Source organism: Oreochromis niloticus, linkage group LG11, assembly GCF_001858045.2.
Source record: "Oreochromis niloticus isolate F11D_XX linkage group LG11, O_niloticus_UMD_NMBU, whole genome shotgun sequence".
Classification (NCBI taxonomy): domain Eukaryota; kingdom Metazoa; phylum Chordata; class Actinopteri; order Cichliformes; family Cichlidae; genus Oreochromis; species Oreochromis niloticus.
Genome location: NC_031976.2, coordinates 24,938,893 through 24,962,958, shown reverse-complemented (window position 1 = coordinate 24,962,958; position 24,066 = coordinate 24,938,893). Strand labels below are relative to the sequence as shown.

General features: G+C 38.1%; 2 protein-coding genes across 3 annotated transcripts in view; both read right to left on the bottom strand.

The window, feature by feature from the left end:
* Positions 1-5,822: 5,822 nt before the first annotated feature.
* LOC106098629 (carcinoembryonic antigen-related cell adhesion molecule 6) lies at positions 5,823-10,936 on the bottom strand. 2 transcript variants are annotated; one of them, XM_019364829.2, is made up of 4 exons: positions 10,804-10,936; positions 7,489-7,776; positions 7,126-7,401; positions 5,823-7,044 (listed from the first exon to the last, which is right to left on the bottom strand). In XM_019364829.2, the coding sequence occupies exons 1-4, from the start codon at positions 10,859-10,861 to the stop codon at positions 6,962-6,964; spliced, it is 705 nt and encodes a 234-aa protein (XP_019220374.1). In that variant the 5' UTR covers positions 10,862-10,936; the 3' UTR covers positions 5,823-6,961. The 2 variants fall into 2 exon arrangements, with proteins under 2 accessions (XP_019220374.1, XP_019220375.1); XM_019364830.2 differs by lacking the exon at positions 10,804-10,936 and adding an exon at positions 8,652-8,931.
* Positions 10,937-17,080: 6,144 nt separating this feature from the next.
* The window catches only part of LOC100703849 (carcinoembryonic antigen-related cell adhesion molecule 5-like), a 29,779-nt gene continuing 22,793 nt past the window's right edge, over positions 17,081-24,066 (bottom strand). The window contains exons 3-13 of the mRNA XM_025911590.1: positions 23,569-23,850; positions 23,204-23,464; positions 21,693-21,971; positions 21,311-21,562; positions 20,914-21,195; positions 20,319-20,594; positions 19,445-19,720; positions 19,022-19,273; positions 18,578-18,865; positions 18,083-18,322; positions 17,081-17,767 (exon numbers count right to left, since the gene is read on the bottom strand). Of these exons, the coding sequence (XP_025767375.1) occupies positions 17,679-17,767; positions 18,083-18,322; positions 18,578-18,865; positions 19,022-19,273; positions 19,445-19,720; positions 20,319-20,594; positions 20,914-21,195; positions 21,311-21,562; positions 21,693-21,971; positions 23,204-23,464; positions 23,569-23,850 (2,777 nt within the window). The 3' untranslated portion in view covers positions 17,081-17,678. The remainder of the gene's footprint in view (positions 17,768-18,082; positions 18,323-18,577; positions 18,866-19,021; positions 19,274-19,444; positions 19,721-20,318; positions 20,595-20,913; positions 21,196-21,310; positions 21,563-21,692; positions 21,972-23,203; positions 23,465-23,568; positions 23,851-24,066) is intronic.

Sequence of the window (24,066 nt, the reverse complement as noted above, 5' to 3'; positions counted from 1 at the left end):
TTGATTTTATTAAAATGTATTGTTTTTATTCGTATTTTTATGGATCATGCACTGACTGGAGACCACTTTTAATTTCGCTGAATCTGCGACAATGACAATAAAGACATTTTGATTCTGATTCTGTTCATGACTCCACCATAAGAAAGAGACTGGCCAAAAAAAGCCTGCATGGTAGAGTTCCTAGTCGGAAACTACTGCTGAGCCAAAGGAACATAAAGGCTCGTCTCAGTTTTGGCAGAAAAAATCTTGATGATTCCAAATACTTTTGAGCAAATATTACCTGAACTGATGAGACAAACGCTGAACTTTGTAGAAGGTGTGTGTCCCATTAGATTTGGTGTAAAAGTTACACAGCCTTTCAGAAAAGAAAGTCATACCAATACTAAAATATAGTGGTGTGATTGCCTGGGACAGTTTTGCTGGACCAAGAAGACCTGCTGTCATTTTTCACACAGAGACATGTAGGTTTGGATGTTTGGGTTTTTTTGTTTTGCTTTGTTTTTTTAACTCAATAATAATAGTGGAAAATAACAAATATTAGAACTTACCTACTTTTCCTTGTTCGTTCTATAAAATATCAAAGCATTATCAAAATAAATGGTCATTAAAGAAACTGTATGCAAAAACATGAATTACTTTATGTGTGTTGTCTTTTTGTATTTTTTTTTAGTTTTTTTTCAGTTTTTAAAAAATATACACACTATACTTTCTGGTCTTTTATGTTTTTTATGTTTTATGTTTATGTTTTTTAATCACTCTTGGCATACAGCTTGATGTCATCCATGCACAGGAGATGGCTGACAACTGCTCCATTCCATAGTCTGTATCTGTAGCCAGTCTTGTCAATGATCTCGCTGAGGGGGTTCAGGCCTATGCAAAACAGCAGTGGGGACAGAGCATATCCTTGCTAGATCCCACACTTGATGGTGACTTGTCCTATGGGCTTGAAGTTGGCCTCTAGTGTTGTACGCCACATCCCCATTGAGTTCCTGATTAAGGCTCTTAGGGTCCTGTTGATCTTGTATAGCTCTAGGCATTCCAGGATCCAGGTGTGGGGCATCGAGTCATAGGCCTTCTTGGAATCAATCCAGGCAGTGCACAGGTTGGTCAGCCCAGTCTTGCAGTCTCTGGCGACTGCTGGTGTTTTAGCGCCTCTGGTATTCTTGCCAATCCCTTTCTCTGCCCCACTCATATATTGAGCCATAAGCATGTTCTTCTTAGCCACCATGATGCCTGACAGGAGCTTCCATATGGTGCTGAGGAAGGTTATCGGTCACACGTCTCTCATGCTGTTCTGCTGGAATTTCCACTCTAGCTTTCTCCTGTAATTGACCTTAGCCTATCTGATCTAACCCTTCAATGATGCCTGAATCATTCTTACCTCCTCTCTATTGCCCGCTCTGAAGGTCCTCTTCTTGTCACTGAGGAGGGCTTTGATATCCTTAGTTACCCTAGTCTTGTAACTACATGGACGGTCCCAGCTGTAACAATGGAGTCAGGTGCACCCAGTAAACCCACTGATGTCCTCACCGTGAGGCTCAGGCTACGTCCACACTAGCCCAGATAGATTTGAAAACGGCGTTTTCGTCTGAAAACGCTCCGCGTCCACACTAGCGTTTTCAGTCGTTTTCACAGAGTTGCGCATCCACATTGAAACGGCTGAAAACGCTTACGTTCCAGTACTGCGCATGCGTGAAATGCAAGAAGATTCGACCTGCCTCATTTCTGTCTGCCGCTTATTTACTTTCTGGCTCTTTGAAACGTTGCGGCAAAATTTTGAGGAAAAGCACCGAGTTTTTTAAATGGACTAACAATGAGGTGGAGTTGTTGCTGCGAGTAACACAAAAGTACAAAGTTGCAAAAGTGAGTGAGAATGAAAGAATTTGAAGAAAAGCTATCTGGAGCATGTACAGACTGATATTAATCTTTAATAGGGCTGTCAAAATTGAGAGCAAACAAAACAACTGCTGTATAATACACTCCGCTATCTTTGACTGCAACATATGACTAAAATGTGTCATCGTTTTCGAAAGTCTCCCTTTTTGCTGTCTACACTGCAACGAGAAAGCACTGTTTTCAAAAGTATGCATTTTCGAGAGCGTTTTGAAAACGCTGCGTTTTCATTCGGTGAAAACAAAGGTCTCAGTGTGGACGGGAGGCCAAAATGGAGAGAAAATGATGCGTTTTCAAACGAAAGCGCATTAGTGTGGACGTGGCCTCAGAGTGTCTCCCAGTCTGTCACCTCAAAACAGAAATGTGATTAAATAAAGAAATGCACTACTTATGCTCATAATATAATTTCACATTCACTTAAAATGCTTGTGTTTCAGTTTCTGATGTTTAGGCAGAAGCTACAAAGTTCAAACCATAATTAATACCATTTGAAAGTCTAGAATGTGTCTCCCAACATTGCACCCAATCTCTCCCAACATCAGCACTTATTTATTTGTTCTCATGTAGAGCCCTGACGCTAGTGTTGACCCTAAGTTGTGGGTCACTACTCTACACCATTTAGACACCTAAGTCATCCATTGTGGTGGATCAGAGGGTGAGCGCTCTAGTGAGGCTGTTGACAGACGCCCTCCCACTGTGATTCGTAAAAAACACAGCAACCTTGTTCACAAGCCAAGTGAGTACGAGGGACTCTCCTACTTCCTTTCACTATTCAGCATTGCAGACAGAGCCAGAAGAAGTGTCACTGTGTTCTCAATTAAAACATGGCTAATGGAAGGTTGTCTCTCCAAAGCAGAAAAAGCCTGAAAATCTGAGTAAAAAAAAAAAAATTGATTTGACTTTTCAATTTTATTCAACATGATTGTTGAATAAAATGTGAATGTGTGAATGTGTGTGTGAATGACTGAATGTAGTGTAAAGCGCTTTGGGGTCCTTAGGGACTGAGTAAAGCGCTATACAAATGCAGGCCATTTACCATTATTGAGTCATGATTACAGATTCATCAGTATAATAGGGCTTATCTTATCTCAAAGCCAGGATGACAATTAGTAAAATTCCTTCAGTTTTCTTCTCCATTTTCTTCCAGTGACTTGTAGTTGTCCATTGTATGACCAGTTCCCTATACACTGGCATATGGCAACAACCAAGGTCGTTCTTGGTCATCTGGGGTTCCTGCTTGTCAAATTTTTCAGAAAGGTGATGAAATTTTTAATTTTCCATTCCATGTAAAGGTCTGATAATGGCCAATCAGCAAAATGACAAATTGTGGGCATGAATGGACAATAGATCATGGTAGTTGTTTTCTTTTTCTTTCTTTCTTTGCAAGATTGAAGCTGTTCCTTCTCATTACTGTCTACTCCTATATACACCTATGCTTAAATATCAAGTTACGCTTAGACTATGAGTTTCTCTTCTTTCCTGGTTTCAGTGTGCACACCTGACTCACTACTTTGCTGGTCTTTTTATTTCAGTGTGCTTAGGTCAAGATTTCTAGCCATACCTTGTCAGAAGCCTTTCATGGTTGATCAAAAACCCTCTGCATGCATTTTGTACTGCTTTGTGGATTAAATGCTACAACTTGTGATGCAGTGACCAATAGCACTGAGTAAACAGCAGGTGCGTTGTTTGAGCTGTGGTTGGGCGAAGTTCAGGACCTGAGCAAACCTGTGTCGTATACATTTGCCAAACAGAAGATGTGACTGATGTCCAGGTCATTTCTAGTTCTTAAAGGTGAGTGTGAGTGGCACTGTGAAACTAAACTTAACTCTTTAGTTCTCTATTACTGATCACTAGTCACAGTCCTACAAAGAAAAAAAAGACATTAGATGAACTGTGCCACTAAACTGCGTCTTTTTGGGGGTTTTTTGTTTTTTTTTTTTAGTTCTGTCTTTACAAACCAATATTGTATTATAGCTGCATCATGGAGTTGGTTATGTTTTTTGTATACTTAATTTTAATGCTAAGGGTGACAATGTGAGTCTAAAATCAACCAGTGTATGTAATACCTTGTGGGTTAACCTACACATTTTTGACATAAATGATTCATTAAATACATTTTAATTAGTAGCTTTCTAAAAATCTGAACAGTAGCCGATAGCTGGCTAGTTAATTAAATGTAAAGGAATTAAAATCTAAGGTAGGGACTAGGGATCATGTTTCGCCATTTGGTTTGAATAAATTATAAAACTACCCATCAGACAAGTACATCAATATTTTTATACCACTATTATCATGTGACCACGTGGTCTATTCAAATATCTGCTGTAATATGATTTGAATTAATCATTTGCAAAGTTCTGTCGCACTTTTAAAAACAAATGCGTCATATGATACTTTTGAAAAACAAAGTAGACTTCAGACCTCATACATGAGAACAACAAAAACAACAATAATAAAGTAAAAATTAGAAATAAAAAATATTAATGAAGAAGAAGAAATGCTTCTGGATGATGCCCTCATATGATGATTTTTTTACAGCACCCATATTATGAGAAATCACTTTTCCCATAAACAGGTGGTGTCATCCTTCTTTCTTGGCAGGGAGCCAGAAGGACAAGAAACAGACATGTCTGATAGAGGCCTGACATGATCTCAAGATAACAAAACTTCAGTGTGAGCAGGTCATAGATCATCAATCATTGGGTGGCACACCTGGTCAGATTCAATATTTGTTTACAGTCATGCTTCCAGGCTTGCAGGAAACTTAGAGGAATGTAAAGAGCCCAGTTGTATCTTTAATCCACAGTGACTTTAATGAGGACGACGATCCAGGTGATTGCAAACATGTAATGGACCTTTTGAGCACTGCAGCATAATCATATTAATAAACACACTGTAAAAGTTTTAGTGCTTGGCCTTTATCATTGTAACGTTGTACCAGTGTTGTAATATATAAATGTAACTAAACTGAAGTTAATTAAAGTAGCTGTACTACCTACATGCATTTGTTAGCCTCTGATATTAGCGGGAGCACAGCACCTCCTTTCAGCACACAAACAGTAAAATATGCACAAAACTAATATGGAAGAAGATACTTGAAGCTGCTCCGTTGTTCATGAGGATTTGTCACAGCAGTGCCACATTTTTGATTTGCCAGATTTGTCTTTTTCTTTTTTATCCTGGAGGCCCTGTGTGTAGTGGAAACCACTACACAATGGAGCCCCTAAATAACTAAAAATATAGAAAAAAAAATCACAATCTGTTATATTATGTTATATTAACAGGGTAGTGGTAGTTAGCACCATTACCCCACAGCACAGTCCTGGATTCAAATTTCAGTTTGGGGCCTTTCTGTGTAGACTTTTGATCTCTTAGTGTCTGCAAAGACATGCGTGGGGTTAACTGCTGATTCTAATTTGGCTGTAGGTGTGAATCTGAGAGTGAATGGTTGTTTGTCTCTTATTCAGGCAACTACTGAACCTATGATTGAGTGGTGGCCTGTCTAGGGTATAACAACAGATAGAAATATATTATGCAAAAGCAGGAAAAATATATTGAATCTTCTAGGTCTATATTTAAAGCAGAACTAGATGTTAAAGATGAGAGAGATTGTTCACAGTATGATATTATTAAAAATAATGGGATGTCTTCCAATATGAAAAAGAATTTGGAATATTAATTTGTACATTTTTACATTGTCTTGTATGTGTGTCTATTGTATTTCTCAAAAGACCTATGTGACTCAAAATGGGATTTACACATAAAACTGGCCTCTTTCCATTTTTCTAACAACATAATTACAAAAACACTTCTAAATATAATAATTTACTACTCGAGAAACGACATGTTGAAGAAAACTGTGAAAGGCACCAATGTCATAAGTTATTTATGTGAGACATATAAGTCTTATAAAACACAATCCCAGGGAATGGAATTTGGACAAAAAATATTTCTTTAATTTTAAAGAGAGAACACGTCATAGACATATCACAAGACACCAAACATTTTCTAGTTTACAATAAACAGATCAGATATGGAGACTGCACAGTTTAAACAAGCAGTTGGCTGAAACTAGGATGAGGTCAGGATGCACAACTCGGTTTCTTTTACAACAAAATGAAAGCAAAAGTTTTAGTTTCATTTTCCGTCGCCTGTTTTACATCTAATAAACCAACTGAGATATCACAAAAGAGGAAAGGAAAACAACACAGGTAGACACAAAACACATGGAAAACCTCAGTGTTCCCCAGTTTGCTCTGTGTGGTTATCTTCTCTGTATTAATTTTTCAGTTTCAAAAGAACAGGAGACAGATTGGTGAATCACTGAGCACAGGGGCACAGCGTGGAGGTGACACAATTTCTTTATCAAGCTGACGTCTCAAAAATCTCTTTTTACTGAGGGAGTTACAAATGCATTTACAGAATTATAAATTAATCTTTACGTTTGTCATTGAAATCCCAACAATCAGAATAATGACTGCAATATAATTCATAGAAATAATTAACAGGATACGTTCCACTGTCCTTGAAAGCCAGGACTTCTGTGTTTTTAGTGACACCTTGTGGTCATATTTAAAACGTACGCTATAAATTAGCACTAAGTCAATAATGTATCAAATTTCATTGTCAAATATGAATCAAGTCCGATTGCGACAAAACACACACTTTATTTTTCATTCATGTGTTCATATGTTTTACAATAATATATAATGAAAAATGACTGCTCCTCCTTTTCTAACATTTGACATTGCATACTTTTCTTTTGCAGTGTTTTGCAGGAATAATAATAAAATAAATAAATAAAAAGCTGCTGCAGAAATAAACAGCAGAGAAAATATGCCCACCTAAACTTAAAGGGACAGTTCACCCCAAAATCAAACTTACGTAATTTTCCTCTGGCTGTAGGTCTGAGTTACTTTTGCAGATATCTGCTGCATTTCATGTTTTTGTTGTAATTGGGCTGTGATAATCCATGGTGTAGTTATCTATTTATTTGGGCATAAAGTTGATACTGGGGTGAAGAGTCTCCTTAAAGTGAAAATAAGTAAACTGTTCTTAGAGCCCAACCCTAGAGGACCCACAGTCCCAGACTGAGGATTCCTGCAAAAAGTCCACTGAGCTGCATCGCCTCTGATCCAGAGATTGGGATATCTGTTTGGAGAAAAAGAAAATAACTGAAACTGATTTAGCAGTAAGAGTAGGAACAAGCAAGCTCTAAAGAGGTTTGTGTACCTTTAACTTCTACCATCTTGGTGGCCTCAGCAGAACGTCCAGCAGCTTTATTCTCTGCAACGCAGGTGAAGTTCTGAAAAGTCCCAGGTAGTGAAGGAGTCCACTTGACCACATTTTTATTGATGGAAAGGTAGGGTCCAACAGGGAAACCTCCCCTGAACTCCCACGTGACGGTGCATTCCACATTTAAGGTGCAGCTGGTCAGGCAGGTGAACTCACTTAACTGACCAGGAAACACAGTGTCAGGTCCACTAATGCTGACGTTCCACTGATCATCTGCAAAAGATAAGAAAGCTTGTTGCAGTTATGATCAAATACAGCCTTTCTTGTTTTGGTTCAGTCTCTCTGTATCCTTGTACTTACAGCTGAGCAGATAGCCCAGGCTGACACCTCTTGTCTGTGATGTAGGCAGATAAGTTTGACACTGGTAGAAACCAGCATCAGAAGGCAGCAGTGAGTCAAAGTGAAGTGTGAGGTTGTTTTGCTGAAGCCACATATTTTCACGCAGGGTCACCTCTTGTCCATCTTTATACCAGACCAGGTCTGATAGACCTTGTGGATCACCAAATCTGGCATCATGGCAGATGAGATTTAATGACTGGTTGAGAGATGGGACAGTGTTCAGCGGACTGACCTGTACAGACATTTGATCTGTACAAAAAGAAAAAAGAAGTTTTTAATTCATAAAGTGAGAATAAAAATATGGACGGTAGTGTTAAGCCACACCTCTTAATCTTTGCATTCAGGTTTTCAGTCCATTTGACCCAGGTGTGTAAAGTCAAGCACCTAGCCATGCAGTCTGCCTTTACAAATATTTGTGAAAGAATGTGTGCTAAAGACATCAGTGAAGTTAAATGAGATAGTGTAATAAGATGCCACCATTGCTAAAAATCAGTATGTGAAATTTCCTTCCTCTTAGATATTCCCTCCTGACTCAATAACTGCAGAGTTTTAAACCTCCTTTGGCATTAGCATCAGCTGAAAAACTGCGTGCCCAGGGCCTCATGACAGGGTAGGTGTAATGTGTAGGTAGCAAAGTAGTTTTGTCCGTGTAATGTGTCCTAATTATGTGTAACTCATACACACCTCGTTCCTGTCGTCAAAGCAAAGAAATTGCTTTAAATGTGATTCTAAATGGTCAAAATGTAAACAGCATATTATTGAAATCTGAGGGTGAATTTACTTCAATTGAATTTAATTACTAATGCTGTGATTATTCCTCTGACTCTGGCTGCTTGGTCTTCTGTTTCTCTGGTGTAATGTAGGAGACAGACAACATGTGAGAGGCAAATCCCAACAGGATGGAGGAAGCATGCCTGTCGCCTCTCAGCTAATGATTTAAAAAGGGCTGTGAAGCTACTGAGCAGACATGCACATGGTTTAAGAATTTCAGTTTCATTTCATTAACTAAATTTCTGTTCTTCAAAACTCCTTTACCCATACCCAGTACATTTTAGAAGTACAGAATAAAAGGTACCTTTGTTACTTTCCACTATTTAATGTGACATTTAACTTGATGTACTCACTTGTAATTTCTACAATGGTGTCAGTACTTGTGTAGACTCCTGTCTGTGGATTGAAGACAGTGCAGTGCAGTTTCACTGTATCATCCAGTCCATCTGGTGTCCAAGTTAATGTGCTCCCATTGACTGTGCTGGCCTTAACACTAGGTTTACTAAACCTGCGCAAATTTGCGTAACTTCCCTAAACCCAACACCCCCTAGAATTACTGGGTTTTTTATTTTCTGGTGCAAGTCCTGAGGTATTAATCACCCCTGCTGAGATTTTCACAGGTTGTCAGCTCGTTTCTCCTCCACCTTTTGTTGTGCAAACCACCCATTATCCTTGAGGTCTGGCACATTTGCATTTGCTCACTCAGAGTTGCTCAGATCCAAGTCAGGCCAAACCTCTGTGTTACAACTTTCAGAAATGCCTGCCGCACCTATACAAAATATCCCACAGATTGACTGACCTGCAAATATAAAAGACACACATTCACACCTTCCTTGACTCTCAGCACAGATCTTCCATTGTTCCATTGTCACTGTGTATGTGGTGGCATCGCTTGACTACAGCACACTGCTGTGCATAAAGGACCAGGTGTAGATGCAGTTTGGAAAACAATTAGATGAGCATGTGAAAGTAGTGGGGGAACCAGCTGTCACCCTGCCAGTCCAAGAAATCTGCACGTTGGTCCCCAAACCTGGTAAACCTGAGAGAGAGCGCAGTCAGGATGGCTGCAACACATACCAGTAAAAGCCACTCTGTGTCAATACTGGTACAATACTGGTTAGAATCACTGATTCACTCAATCTGAGAATTAAATTATATGTAATCCATTACTCCATAATGGATCAAATGTGTGTCCAAACTTGAGTGTGAGAAAAAGATGATGTAAGACTTATATTAGTATCAGCAGTCACTCAAAGCTGTCAAGTGTAGTTCTTAACCTACATGTACGTGGTAGAAGGGATTGACAGTATTCAAACATCTTTTCTCAGAGCACATTTGAAAAGAAAAGTTCTCCTGCTTCCACAGATTTGCTAACATACAAATAATAATGATAATTTACATTTAAGAAAACAAAAGTTAAAGAAGCAACTGTCTTTCAGCAGTCACTTAAATGAATTAACATAGTCAGCCGACCTGAGTGACTGAGGAAGGCTGTTCCACAGTTTGGGGACAACAACCTCAAAAACAGGATCACATAGTATGAAGAAAAAGCTACTTTTCAGTCCTTACTCAGTTTGTTCCTTCCATGTATTCTTAAATCACGAGGTAAAATCTTTACACTCAGAAGATGTTATGTAGGGATAAATGTGATAAACATCTGCTAAAATAAAACATGAATCAAAGCACAGAGACCTGCATTCTTGAGCTTCTTAGGCTACGTTCACACTGCAGGTCTTAATGCTCAATTCCGATTTTTTGATCAAATCCGATTCTTTTGTCTGCTTGTTCACACTACAAATAAAATGTGACAGCAAACTCTCTCCTGTGTGAACCCTCAAAGCGGCCCGCATGTGCAAAAGAAGACGTCACACACAACGCGCTCTGTTTAGACCCAGACCAAACAGTATTGTTGGACTGATGGCCCTTAATATAAAGACTTGTTTCGGACTTTACGTTTCCCAATTTTGCTTTAAGTTATTTTGTTATTTGCATATCCTTATTGCTGTTTTAGGGAGCTTCGAAGGATAGTTGCAGATCTCTGTAAGAATCTCCTGATTATACAATACAAATAAAATGTCCATGTGGTTTTCCCAACTGTTTCACTAACATCTACACTGGATGACCAGGAAGCATTCATGATGTCTTCTCAGGCGCTTCTCCGGAGCTGATAATTGGTGTCTGTCTTGTATCAGTGACGTAAAAGATGGATTTAATGCGACATGACCGTTCAAACAGCAGTCGCTTTCTAAAACATCAGATATGTATCGGATTCAGTACCACATATGAAAGTGACCCAAATCGGATTTGAAAATATCAGATTTGTGCTGTTCACACTGTCATACCTAGATCAGATATGGGTCGCATAGGGTCAAAAAAATCGGATTTGATGCGCTTTCGCCCACAGTGTGAACGTAGCCTTATTAGCTGTTGTATTCATGTTCATAGTCAGCATTTAAAAGAATAATAATAGAGTAATAACAGTGAAGACAAATGAAATGTTCTCACCCATAAGTGCCACCAGCAGAAGACTCTTCCAACAGGATGTCACAGTAACACTCGCCATGTTTGACTCTGCTGTAGGGTTGCTTTACCTTCTTTGTTTTTATAACAGCTGTGAGTTACTGGGAGGAAGTTTTAAATCATTTACTAAATCTGATAAAACAGTGCAGGTTACAGTCACACCTGGATTTCACCACTGATGTTGTTTAATACTGGAATTCACTTGATGATGAAATCAGCAGAAGGTGGAAGTTTCCTGAAACAAGCGAGGAAGAGGTCAAATAGAGTTCAAAGGATAGGTTAGATTTTGTTGTTGTTGTTTTTGATTGTATTAATTTTTTTTTGTTTGGTTTTTATTTGTATGAATGCATGGATTAGTCAAAAGCTGTATGAAATTGATGTTTATAGTGCACTCCTCAAAGCACTAGATGGCGCTGTCTCACAGGAGTCTTTTAATTCTGGTTCCTTCTGGCTCTAAATAACCTCTGCATTAAAATATTCACCAAGAAATACCTGGACCTTTTGGTTACTCTCAACAAGCCTGCAGATCAGTAGTGATACAGTAATAATGCAACATTCAACTATATATTTCTGTTCTCAGCTAATATTATATTTATCTTTTCTAGCCCTCGTGAATCTAAAACATTAGTCCCATGATTGACACTTTGAACCTGATTACATGGAAGATAGAGTATGAATTATGAAATATATCTAATTCAACTTCTGATGACAGCACGATGATAAGCTTTTTATTATGTCAGAGGTTTTCTGACACTAGTAGATGAGTCTTCCCTGCTGTCACACACTAAGATAATTCAGTAATTATCATTGCTCAGATAGGTGGGGCTTTTGAAACAAGGGCAAAGACAAGCAGTAAAAGTTGCTGTCAGTCTGTTACTGGTATAAGTACAATGGAAAAAAACATTGTAATCTATGTCATGTAGACAGTACTGTGCAAACATCTTAAGTCATCCCTCACGTCTTTATATTTTGTTTCCAAAGAAGTCAAACTGTTTTGTCCTTTTTAAAAAAGTGGTCTTGAGCAACAGTTCTCCAGGCTTTCTGAAAGTCTTTTAGAGCTCTTCACTACAATTACTGTACCTGTCCATTTTTTTAAAGGAGTGTTTACTTTTTAATCCACTGAATTAAAAACCATTCAGCATTATGAGGCACCTAACTCAAAGGATGAACCAGTGCTGTCTACACTTAGCAAAGAACCAATCAGAAATTCTACTTTTAGACAGTCACAAACACATAATTTGTTCCCATTTCTTTAGTTGAATCTAGGAAAAATGTAAAAAATAACAAGTTTTACAAAGGCAGATATCTAACACTGACTCTCAGGCATGAAGAAGCTACAGTAATATTATTCAATGAAGGCCTGACAGCACTAGTCTGGAAAAGCACCACAACCACAACAAAATACTCCCAAAATGTAAGGCAGTAGTTGAGAAACCAGGGGAATGGTACGGATAAGATCCAAGCCTTCAATACATACATCCCAATGGTCAGAGCTGGGCATGGAAGAGGATATATGCCACTGATGTCCAGTTGAAGTCCAGCACCTTGAGGCTCTATGATCAGGATGATGGAGAAGTTCTTAGAGAAGTTCATCTGGTTCCCTGAGAATTTTTCTCCAAAAGTACTTTAGGTGGCTGAAGGCAAATGGTGATGAAGAACATGAGGAGAAACAATCATGGATGATAAAGTCCCTGGATATGATGTACCACTGACAACATAGGATGTAGCTGACATCAGGAAATCCAAGCAGTGGCTAAAAAAGGTTGGCCTAAAGTACAGCACAAAGGCACTAATCACAGCAGCACAAGAATGGGCCCTAAGCACCGGATCCATAGAGGCAGGAGTCTAGCACAGCTGACAGAACTGAATAGGCTGACTGTGCAAAGATGTCCTGGAAAATATCAAGCACATTGTATCAGGATGTAAGATGTGTGTCCACAGTGGTACCAGAGGTAAAAGGAATACTGTGAGCTGTGCCCATTAAACTTGGGGGACTAGCTCCAGCAGATTCAGGGCACAACATCAGAGGTCTCTATTCAGAAGAGCACAAGAAAAACTGAGTCACCCTTTTTAGAAAATTTTCCAAAAGAATATCTCTGAGTCTGTTTGCTTGGTGAACTGTTACATTTGCCTTGACAGTATATGTTTGGCAATGTGGTTAGCAAATTTAGCAGGCTTTGTCACAGCATATTACTGGTACTTTTGGGACAGTGTTATGTTGTTGTGTTGTTATGATAATAGGTGGGATAACTGGAATATAATTTATTGGCTGAACTTTGAATTTAAGATAAGATAAGATAAGATAACCTTTATTAGTCCCACATGTGGGAAATTTGTTTTGTCACAGCAGGAAGTGGACAGTGCAAAAGTTATGAAGCAAAAATTAGAATAAAATAAAATAAGAATAAATACAGTACACAACTGTACAGAATAGAATAAAATAAAAATACTATATACAGTAGAATAAAATAGAATAAAATATACAATAAGATAAAAATAGAATACAAATGCTATATACAACTGAGTAAAAGTATTGTGTATCTGAGTATTTATTATTGTGCTAGCTATTGTACAATATAAAGCGCCTTGAGGCGACTTTTGTTGTGATTTGGCGCTATATAAATAAAATTGAATTGAATTGAATTGAATTAAAAATTACAACGATGCCAGGAAGATTATTGCACATGTCTGTGTTTGATCAGTTAAAGTCTTTGTTGTGGAGTCTGACAGCAGTGGGGAGGAAAGACCTGCGAAATCTCTCCGTCCCGCACCGTGGGTGCCGCAGTCTCCCACTGAAGGAGCTGCTCAGTGCTGTCACAGTCTCATGCATGGGGTGGGAGATGTTGTCCAACAGGGATGACAGCTTAGCCACCATTCTCCTGTCACTCACCACCTCCACTGGGTCCAGAGGGCATCCTAGAACAGAGCTGGCCCTGCGGATCAGCCTGTTCAGTCTCTTCCTGTCCCCAGCAGAGATGCTGCCACCCCAGCAGACCACACCGTAAATGATGGCTGAGGCCACCACAGAGTCATAGAAAGTCTTCAGGAGTGGGCCCTCCACTCCAAACGACCTGAGTCTCCGCAGCAGGTACAGCCTGCTCTGCCCTTTCCTGTAGAGGGCGTCTGAATTATGAGTTGAGGGGTCTGAAAAATGCTTTTGCCATTATGTAATCTGTAATTTCCACAAAGTATGCTGATCAGTGTAATTTTCAATGATTGAACTGTAGTAGAGACGAGCAAACATATTGGTAGATCTGAGAAGAGAGAACTTTTGTTATGAAAATGATTTTAATCTTTTATACATGATTGCATTTGAGCTTATTAAAGAGCTGTGGCTCCTGGTCAAGTGAAGGTCAGAAACTCTTGGCAGGCGTTAAGGATCAGCCAATACACGGTGAGGAGGACAGGAGCTCTGAAAGGAATGGCAACACACCTGCTTACATGACATACGCCTGGAGTGATTTTTTATCTTTTATTACTTATATCCTTTAGAGTTAAGATTTAAGTTTTTATCATTTACACCTTATATCCTTTTGAGTAAGTCTTAAGTTTCATTTATGTTCAGTTTGAGTAAGTTTCCTTCATGGTTTGAGTGTGACATTTAGCCTAGAAATCACACAGAGTTCAGCTGTGTATGTGCACAGGCCTTATGTCTGGCTAGGACGAGAGGTGTGAGGTGAGCTGGGGTGCAGACGAGGTCATGACACATACATAGCCTACACAGCAGGCACCCACATACACACACACACTCACACACACACATACACACCATAATAGATCTATTTTGGTAGGTAAGAAGTGAAGATGTGTTTTTGCTGCAATTGCAAATTGTGCCGGCATATTGTCAGATGCTTACAGGAAGTGCACCTGATGTTCGGGGAGATAAGGAGGCGCTCATGGTGCGACACCGGGATGGAGAGGAGACGTAATGCTCTTTAAAACTATGTTAAAGTTAGCAGGAACATTTTGTGGTTTAGATTGACGTAAGCTGTATTTTGTCTGTTTTTGCAAAAGAGGGGGCTTTGTTGTTGTATCCATATAAAACCTTTGTCTAATTATTGTAAGTTCAGTTCGATTGCTGACTTTGCCCAGCTTCGGACTCCACGCGTGTAATCAATAAATCTTTGCTTTGATCACATCTTCGGGACCAGAGTTGTTATTTGCTTGTGAGCCCTCCGTACTCCTTTTCTCCAACTTTTGAACCTTAACAGAGTCCAGTCCAGTTTGTTGTTCAGATGAACACCAAGGTACCTGTAGCTGTCCACAGCCTCAATGTCCATACCTTGGATGTTCAGTGGTTGCAGTGGAGGATGCTTGTGCCTGCGGAAGTCTACCACCAGCTCCTTGGTTTTACTGGCATTGATCTGGAGGTAGTTCAGCTGGCACCAGTCCACAAAGTCCTGAGTCAGTCCTCTGTACTCCTTGTCGTCCCCATCAGTGATGAGGCCGACTATTGCAGAGTCATCAGAGAACTTCTGCAGGAAGCACTGGGTGGAGTTGTGGGAGAAGTCTGCAGTGTAGATGGTGAAGAGGAACGGAGCCAGAACTGTTCCCTGTGGGGCCCCCGTACTGCAGACGACCCTGTCCGACACACAGCCCTGAGTCCTCACATACTGTGGTCGGTCGGTGAGGTAATCCAAAATCCAGGTAGTGAGGTGATGGTCCACTCCAGAGTTCTCCAGCTTGTCCTTCAGAACCGAGGGAAGAATAGTGTTGAAGGCACTGGAGAAATCAAAGAACATGATTCTCACAGTGCTCCCAGCGGTCTCCAGGTGAGCGAGGGAACGATGTAGGAGGTGAATGATGGCATCATCCGCTCCAATGCCAGGCTGGTAGGCCTTTATTGCTGCAGTTTCATGCTGTGTCGTTCCTCTAAATCTTGCATTGTTTGGCTACAACCTTATGTTGGGTGTATATCAAATACACAAACATCAGAAAAACAAAAAAGCATAAAAATGTAGGAATATACTTGAACTACATCCTTCTAAGTTCTGTTTGCAAGAGGGAGAGTATGTGTATATATATATATGTATATATGTATGTATGTATGTATGTATGTATGTATGTATATATATGTATGTATGTATGTATGTATGTATGTGTATATGTGTATATGTGTATATATATATATATATATATATATATATATATATATATATATATATATGTATGTATGTATGTATATATATATATATGTGTATGTATGTATGTATATATATATATATATGTATATGTATATATGTGTATATATATATATATATATATATATATATATATTATATATATGTATATATATATGTATGTATATATATATATGTGTGTGTGTATACATATGTGTGTGTGTATATATATATGTGTGTGTGTGTGTGTATATATATATGTGTGTGTGTATCTCTCTCTCTCTCTCTCTCTCTCTCTCTCTATATATATATATATATATATATATATATATATATATATATATATATATATATATATATATATATATATATATATATATATATATATATATATATGTATTTATTATTATATATATATATTTTTTTTCAAACAAACTCATAATATTCCCCCCACCCCAAAATGGCAAATGGTATTTTTAAGCAGCAAAAAATCTGATGCAACATCTTGAAATGCAGTGCAGAGTATTATCTAATGAGCAATGCATGTTCGCTCTAAACTTGACAACCCAATAACTGAGAATTTTTGAAAGTTTAAAAACTCACCATTAACATTTTCTTTGTTGTAACATTTCATTTAATTCAAAACTTTCAAACAGTGCAGCACCTTTACAGTTCACTAAGGTAATGGCACATTAATCATTCATCAAACTGATCATTAAGTAGTATCAAGGAGTTTTACTTTTAACAAATAGCTGATCAATTTTAAGCTGTTCTTGATATTTGAGGTATCTGGATTATGGGAACATTTTTTGGTTAGTGTGATCGTGCTAAAATGTGCTACGCCCATGTAAACAGGTAGTGTAAGATGAATAGTGTGAAACTCATAGTTAACAACACATACAGAAATATTCTCGTTTTACACGGAGTATAACCTTTTTTTTAAATTCAGGTTGTACTATAAAAGTTTACTGAATAACAACTGAAAAGGTTAGGTTCCATGGGGTGTATCATTAAACAACATATCAAAACAGATATGCAAAAACAAATAAATGTCTGACTTTTGCATCCAAGACACAGTTTTTGTAGTTTTGCTTCTCTGCATCGCCACAGTCAATTTTAAATCAAACAACTGAAATGTATAGAAAAATTTAAACATTCAACTTTAATTCTGAACCATGCTCATGCTTTTGTAAGACTCATTGCCAATTATATGCATACACGTTATAATTTTTACAAATGCAGTGTAAAAGAAACTGTAAGACTGGAATCTGATTTCACTATAGCTTTCTGAATGGGATCATCATTATTTTCAAAAATTTCGCTTAATAAAATCTCAACAAAATACATTATGTTGTCTTTTTTTAATTCATTTATAATAAATAAGGTGAATCAAGGTATAATAAAATAATTGAAGTACATATTATATAACATTAAATATATCATTAATATAGTTTAATGGGCAGAGTGATTTTAAATTTGCGAGAAAGAGCACATTCACATGCTTTCCCTTTATGAAACTCTCCAAGTGTATTCTCTGAACTAGCTCCAGAGCAGTGATTACAATGACAGCATTAAAACTAGCAAAACTACTTTTTACTGTTTACAGATATAATATTGAACATAAAAAGCAGGCATTGCACTAATTAAATAATGTGTATGTCTAACATTAGGATTATGGACTACACTATGTAAGAGAAAAAGAAGCCTTTCATTCTCAGAAGACTTAACAGTGTGGAGAACTCAGTTGAACAACACAGGCGCAGAAAAGGCAAACAGAACCATCATCATCAGGCTGCCTTGGTATGGGAAGTGGATGGCAGGGGCGTGAGCTGGGGGTGGAAAATATGACAAGCAAAGAGACATGTTTGAGATTAGGACTGGAAAAGAAAGAAAAACACTTATAGGACATTTGCAGACTTATAGCACTGGGTGTGATTTAACTTAATGAACATTTATATAGGTGTGATCGTGTTAGCATTTTACATTTTCTGCACAAAAAAAGAAGCCTTTTGGCATTAAAGTCTTAAAATGTTTTATGCATTTCCTTTGGAGGTCATAGGCTTTAGTAAAACAAGTCTTGTTCAGCAACATTAAAGAACCTGTTACAGAAAAATGAGTAGAGAAGAGATGTGTGGTTTATTCACCTGTGACAGTAAAATATTTGTACATTGTTTCATTAGTCAAGGGGTTCTGTGCCTGGCATATGTACGTCCCCATATTTGGTGTGGTTTTAGGGAATACAATCATAGGTCCCTTCTGTAGAGGTGTTGACAGATTGTTGAAGAACCAGTAGAAGTCACATACTGGCCGAGAATCAGCCGTGCATATCAGGGTCATTGCCATGGACACACTTGCAGAGGAAATAGTCAAACTTAGTGGGCCATCTGGAAAAAGACAAAGAGATTTAGTCTCACAAAATCCTCATAATTACAAATTCACCTTTATTCATGCACTATGTGAGAAAAAACAAAACAAAACAAATAACAAAATGTAAAATATCCATAACAATTACTGCAATGAGCAAATGTTCAAGGTGCTAAATGTAAATTGTAATTTACCAAATGATGAATGAGAGAAACTATTAAGTACAACAAAACAAAATGACAGATTCTCAGAACAAGTTCTCAACAAACACTCACAGTTCACCAACAGATTGTACTGGAGGCTCACGCGATAACCAGCCTTATTGGTAGCAACACACTGATATGCCCCTTCACTGTTCAGTGTCACTGGGGTGAAGAGCAGTGTGTTGTTTTCAATCTGGTAGGACATGGATGGGCCATTAGAGGAGGTGTTCGTGTTGAGCTTCGTGTTGTCTTTCATCCAGTAGATCGTGTCATAGGGCCCAACAACCTCACAGGTGAGAGTTAAGTTTTTAGTGTTGATTGGAATTGTCTTGTTTTTGATCATCACTGACTGTATGGGCTCTGCAGACACACAACACAAACAGTTCATCACAAAGGAGCGTGACATCTTGACTGGAGTACTTGCCCATAAAATATTAAGACTTCAAGAACACAAAAAGAATTTGAATTTAATACAAATTTTCAACAAATTTTTCTTAAAATCTTAAAGTGTCATACCAATGACTGTGAGCGTAGTGGAGTTTGTGCTGTTTTTTCCTGTCACATTATTAATGGCCATACAGGTGTATTCTCTGCTCATGTTGAAAGACAAGAGGCTAGTTGTGTACACTGACGTGTTGGACACAATTGATCCGTTGAACCACCAGAAGAATTGGCTGGGCGGCACTGACATGGCAGAACAGCTGAAGTTAGCCTGACTTCCTGTTTCCGCAAAAGCTGGCCCATAAATGATGGGCGTATCTGGTCCATCTGCAAAGGCAAAGGAGAAAGTTAACCTGACAGCAAGAAACCGATAGAATCCACAGTGGGATTTTAGCATCTTTAAACATAATGGATTTATCTAACTAAAAATGACGTGCCATTTAATTTTCAATTAAAAATAATCACTCAGTGCATAACTTCTTTAGATAATATACTCACAGTTGACGATGAGGTTGTAAGGAAGGCTGGAGTAGTTTCCAAAAGCATTAATAGCCACACAGCAGTAGTTTCCATTATCATAGCGCTGCACCATATTGAGGTGGAGCGTCTTATTTTCCATGTAGAAAACAGTTCTGTTGTCATCGTGCAGTTTCTCCCCATTCTTCATCCAGTAAATGTATTCAGCAGGTCCAGTTACATTGCATGCTAAGTTATATGAATTACCTTCTATGGCTGGCGTCATTGGTGCTTTTACTTCCACATTTTCTATTGGATCTTTAAACAAATCAAACCACATAAAGGTTGTTTAGTCACAAAGACATGACATAGGTAACTCATATCAGAGCTGTTGTTAAAAAGATCCAGCAGTGCCCAGATTTAAAGGCCTGAGGCATGAGGCTTACAATACTCAGGGACTGATATCAAGGCACCATAAAAAGCCTTTTTCAGAGCTGCTTGACCACCTGGTATGTTAACCTCACCAGCAAAGGCAGCACAGCCGTACAACAGCCTATTGATGCCCTCTGGTTATAAATATATTGTTGATGAATAACATATTGGCATGCTATGGAACAATTTCTATTTTTTTCAACAGCCAAAAGACATTAAAAAAATTACTCATGCGCACAACACACATGCACAAAATAATACGAAAGTATAAATTAACATCTGTGCATCGTCTTTTATGTACTGCCTTCTGTAATGTTTCATACAGTATACATATGGGTTTTTTTTAAATTTGTAAATAATTATATCTAAACTTTTGGTATTTCCAAACTTGCAGAAAATTGACTTGCAATGAATATTATGAATCGTAAAAAAAAGTTAAAATTGTATCACTCAGTTGCATAAATTTTTAAACTATTAAACTCACAGATGACAACAAGCCTGTATGGAGGGCTGGACACGTTTCCAGTAGCATTAAAAGCCAAACAGTAGTAGTCTCCACTGTCATTTCGATTTAGTGGACTAAACCAGACTGTCTTGTTATCCCCTGAGAAAATAATTCTGTTGTCTCCATGCAGTCTCTGCCCATTCTTCTTCCAGTAAATGTAATCAGCAGCTCCAGTGACATTGCATGTTAAATTATAGGCGGAATTTTCTTTGACAGGTATGGCTGGTGCATTTATTTTCACATCATAGATTGGATCTGCAAACAAAGCAAACCACAAAAACACTTGATAAATTTTCTACTTTCTAAGGAGGATAAATTAAATAATTATTTTTTGCATCAACCCAAAAATATCTAGGCTGTTTTGTTTAGTATTAAAATCCCCCAAATATCTAAATACCACTAAATAAATATCATAACTGTTCATTTGGATTTTCTTTACAGCGTACATTTTCTCAGGGATACAGGTATTAAAACAATTTGTATCCAGCGTTTAGCTTTTAAAATTAGTTTAAAAAAAACTTGATAAAACTAGTTTTCCAAAAAAAATCCTTTCATTGCTTTCGGTCATACTCACCGCTCACCAGTAGACTGTACTGGCTCATATACTGGCCAATCTTATTAGTCGCAACACACTGATATGTCCCTTCACTGTTCTTGGTCACTGGGGTGAAGTGCAACATGTTTTTTTCAATGTTATAGAACATATATGAGACATTAAACGAGTTCATGTTGAGCGTCTTGTTGTCTTTCATCCAGGAGATTGTGTCATAGTGTCCAGTGACCTCACAGATGAGAGTGATGTTTTGATTGTTTATCGGAAAGGTGCTGTTTTTGATCATCACTGACTGTATGGCCTCTGTAGATACAAAAAATACGAGTTGAGAAGGTAAGATAGCACTTTATTCTTTTAACACAATAGCAGCCAAAGTGTTTGTTAAAATTGTTTCATCTAATATGAAAAAGTTTCATACCAATCACGGTGAGTGTCGTGGAGTTTGTGCTGTTCTTTCCTGTCACATTATTAATGGCCATGCAGGTGTACTCTCCGCTCATGTTTAATGACAACACATCGGTTGTATAGTCTGATGTATTGGCCACGATGGATCCATTGAACCACCACAAGAATGTACTGGGAGGCTCTGACTCGGCAGAACAATTGAAGACAGCTTGACGTCCTGTTTCAGCAAAAGCTGGGCCATAAACAAAAGGTGTTTCTGGTCCATCTGTAACAGAAAAGGAGACAAATGTAAAAATTGTTTATTCAAACATGTCACTCAGTTGCATAAAATCACAAAATATCACACTCACAGTTGATAAAAAGCATGTAAGGAAAGCACATCATTGTTTACTTACAGTAAATTGTGACTGTGAACTTGTCACTGGTCAGGTTGCTTACAGCATTGAAAGCCTGACATTGATAATTTCCACCATCTGAATGTTGGGCTGAAGTTATAGTGAGTGTCTTGTTGTCCGGGCTAAACGCTGTGTTGTTATTGTCAGCAGAAATAAGGATTTCTCCATTTCTCCACCAAAAAATCATGTCAGCAGCTCCCTTCACTTCACAGCTCAAAGAGAACATCTCACCAAGTGATGCTGGATGGGAAAGATTCACCGCTACTGCTTTCACAGGATCTGTTGGAGTTTAGTAAGTAATTTAAATTCAATCATGTATTTGAGCTGAACAAATATGGCATGTCCAACTAAAACATTCGTCTGCACAGTAACAAGGCAAAGGCATAAACCACAACTCTTTCTTTTTCGTGTTAATGGTCTACCAGCTCTGCAGGTCTAAGCAGGAAAGTAAAAAATACAAAAAAAATCAAAATTTAAATTTAAAAAATGATGTCTGTGCCTTGAAAATCAAAGGAGCAAAGAAAAATCACATCTGCAATACTACACTGAAAAAAAAGAACATGTTGGATTTACTTAAATCAATAGTTTACAATGGTTGCACACAAATGTTTTGCATTGGCAGGAACTTAAACAACTGGGTTAAATCAACACATTTTATTCATATTCAATAAACCTGTGGGCATTTTGTGTTGACAAAATGTGATTGCAACATGTTCAGATGAAGTAAATTGAGCTCTTGAAATATTTTAATCCTTCAAAATTTTCTTAGTTTATTCCAACACTATTCAATACCTTTAACCCCAATGCTACTTGGTCACTTAAATACTACACATGGTCTTCATATTACATAATGTTCAACAAAGTCTAGAGTCTGGTGAACATACAATTTTAATGTATTTACAACAACTTCCACTCCATCCATTCTTTTATTTTTATCAGGTTTCAGGGAGGCTGGGCCTATCTCAGATGTGATAGGGAAAGAAGCAGGGTACACCCTGGACAGGTCGCCAGTCTATCACATAGAGACAAATAACCATTTTCACTCACATTCACACTTATGCGTAATTTAGAATCACCAATAAACCTAGCCCTAATAAGTGCACGACTTATTACACGAGAATACCTAGAGAGAATCCACGACAAGCTTGTCAGGTCGTAGTGGATCTTCTTGCTGTGAGGCAACAGTGCTAACCACTGCGCCACCAAGCTGTCAATACAGACCTCAAAAAAGCAGTAAAGCTATGATTACAAGGCTTGATGCAGTGATTTTCCTGTGGTTTGAAATATCGTGTGATCTTGTGAATTTCGTGAGTCCAGAAAACTAACCACTCTTACTAGATTGTGCCATGTCATCTCAACCACAACAAATTAAGTTGTTGAATTTCATACAGATCCTACAGGATTTAATTGTCATATAAACATGAAATTATTTTGTACATATTGCAAGTTAGACTTCTGTAAATGTAAAAACCACCCAATTTCCTTTTTTGAGTGTACCAAACCAAACTTACCCACAATCTGGATTGCTGTCGTTTTGCTGCTGAATCTCAGCGTGACTGTATTCTGAATTAGACATGTGTAATTTCCCGATTTGCTCTCAGTAGCGTCCCGTAGTTCAATACTTGATGTGTTTGTTTGGTACACTCCATCAATCATCCAAGTGATCATTGCTGGAGGACTGGAGTCAGCTGAGCATGACAGTGTGATATTAGATCCGCCTTTGTATATGCTGCTTACGGGCATGACTGTCATCTTTGCGTTACTTGGACCATCTGGTGACAGAACAGGGCATAAATTGTTTTAGAGGTTATAGTTGGGATAGCAGATTGTTTTATAGATTGTATGCATGTATTGGTGTCTTTTAGTTAGAACTCACAGTTGATGTTCAGATTCACAGGGGCGCTGATGTCATTGCTGACATTGTTAGACACATTACACTTGTACGGTCCTTGATCATAGCGGGTCACGTTCCTGATAGTGAGAATGGAGTTTCCACTGCTGAGTTGAAGATGTTCATTGGCCGTGATCATTGAGCTCCCATTGAACCACTGATAAAACGAGGATGTGCCTTTGGACACACTGCACATGAGTACTGCTGTGTCATTGAACTCCACCAGGTTGATTTTGTTTGTCTGAACGGTCACATTTGAAACAGGCTCTGTGGAAAAGAAAATTACAAACCTTTTGTCATGTTTTCTGCAAGCAATGTGTCCTCCACCAAATATATGTGAAAATGTGACCCATATGTTAAGCTGGTTTCAAGGAAAAATGTTTTATAAACAGCTGGGCTCTTTGGGTAACAATGCTGGTCGGTTGATTGGTCAGTCCAGTTCTTTGGTCCATATATAACTGTCTCAGCTACTAGATGATTAAC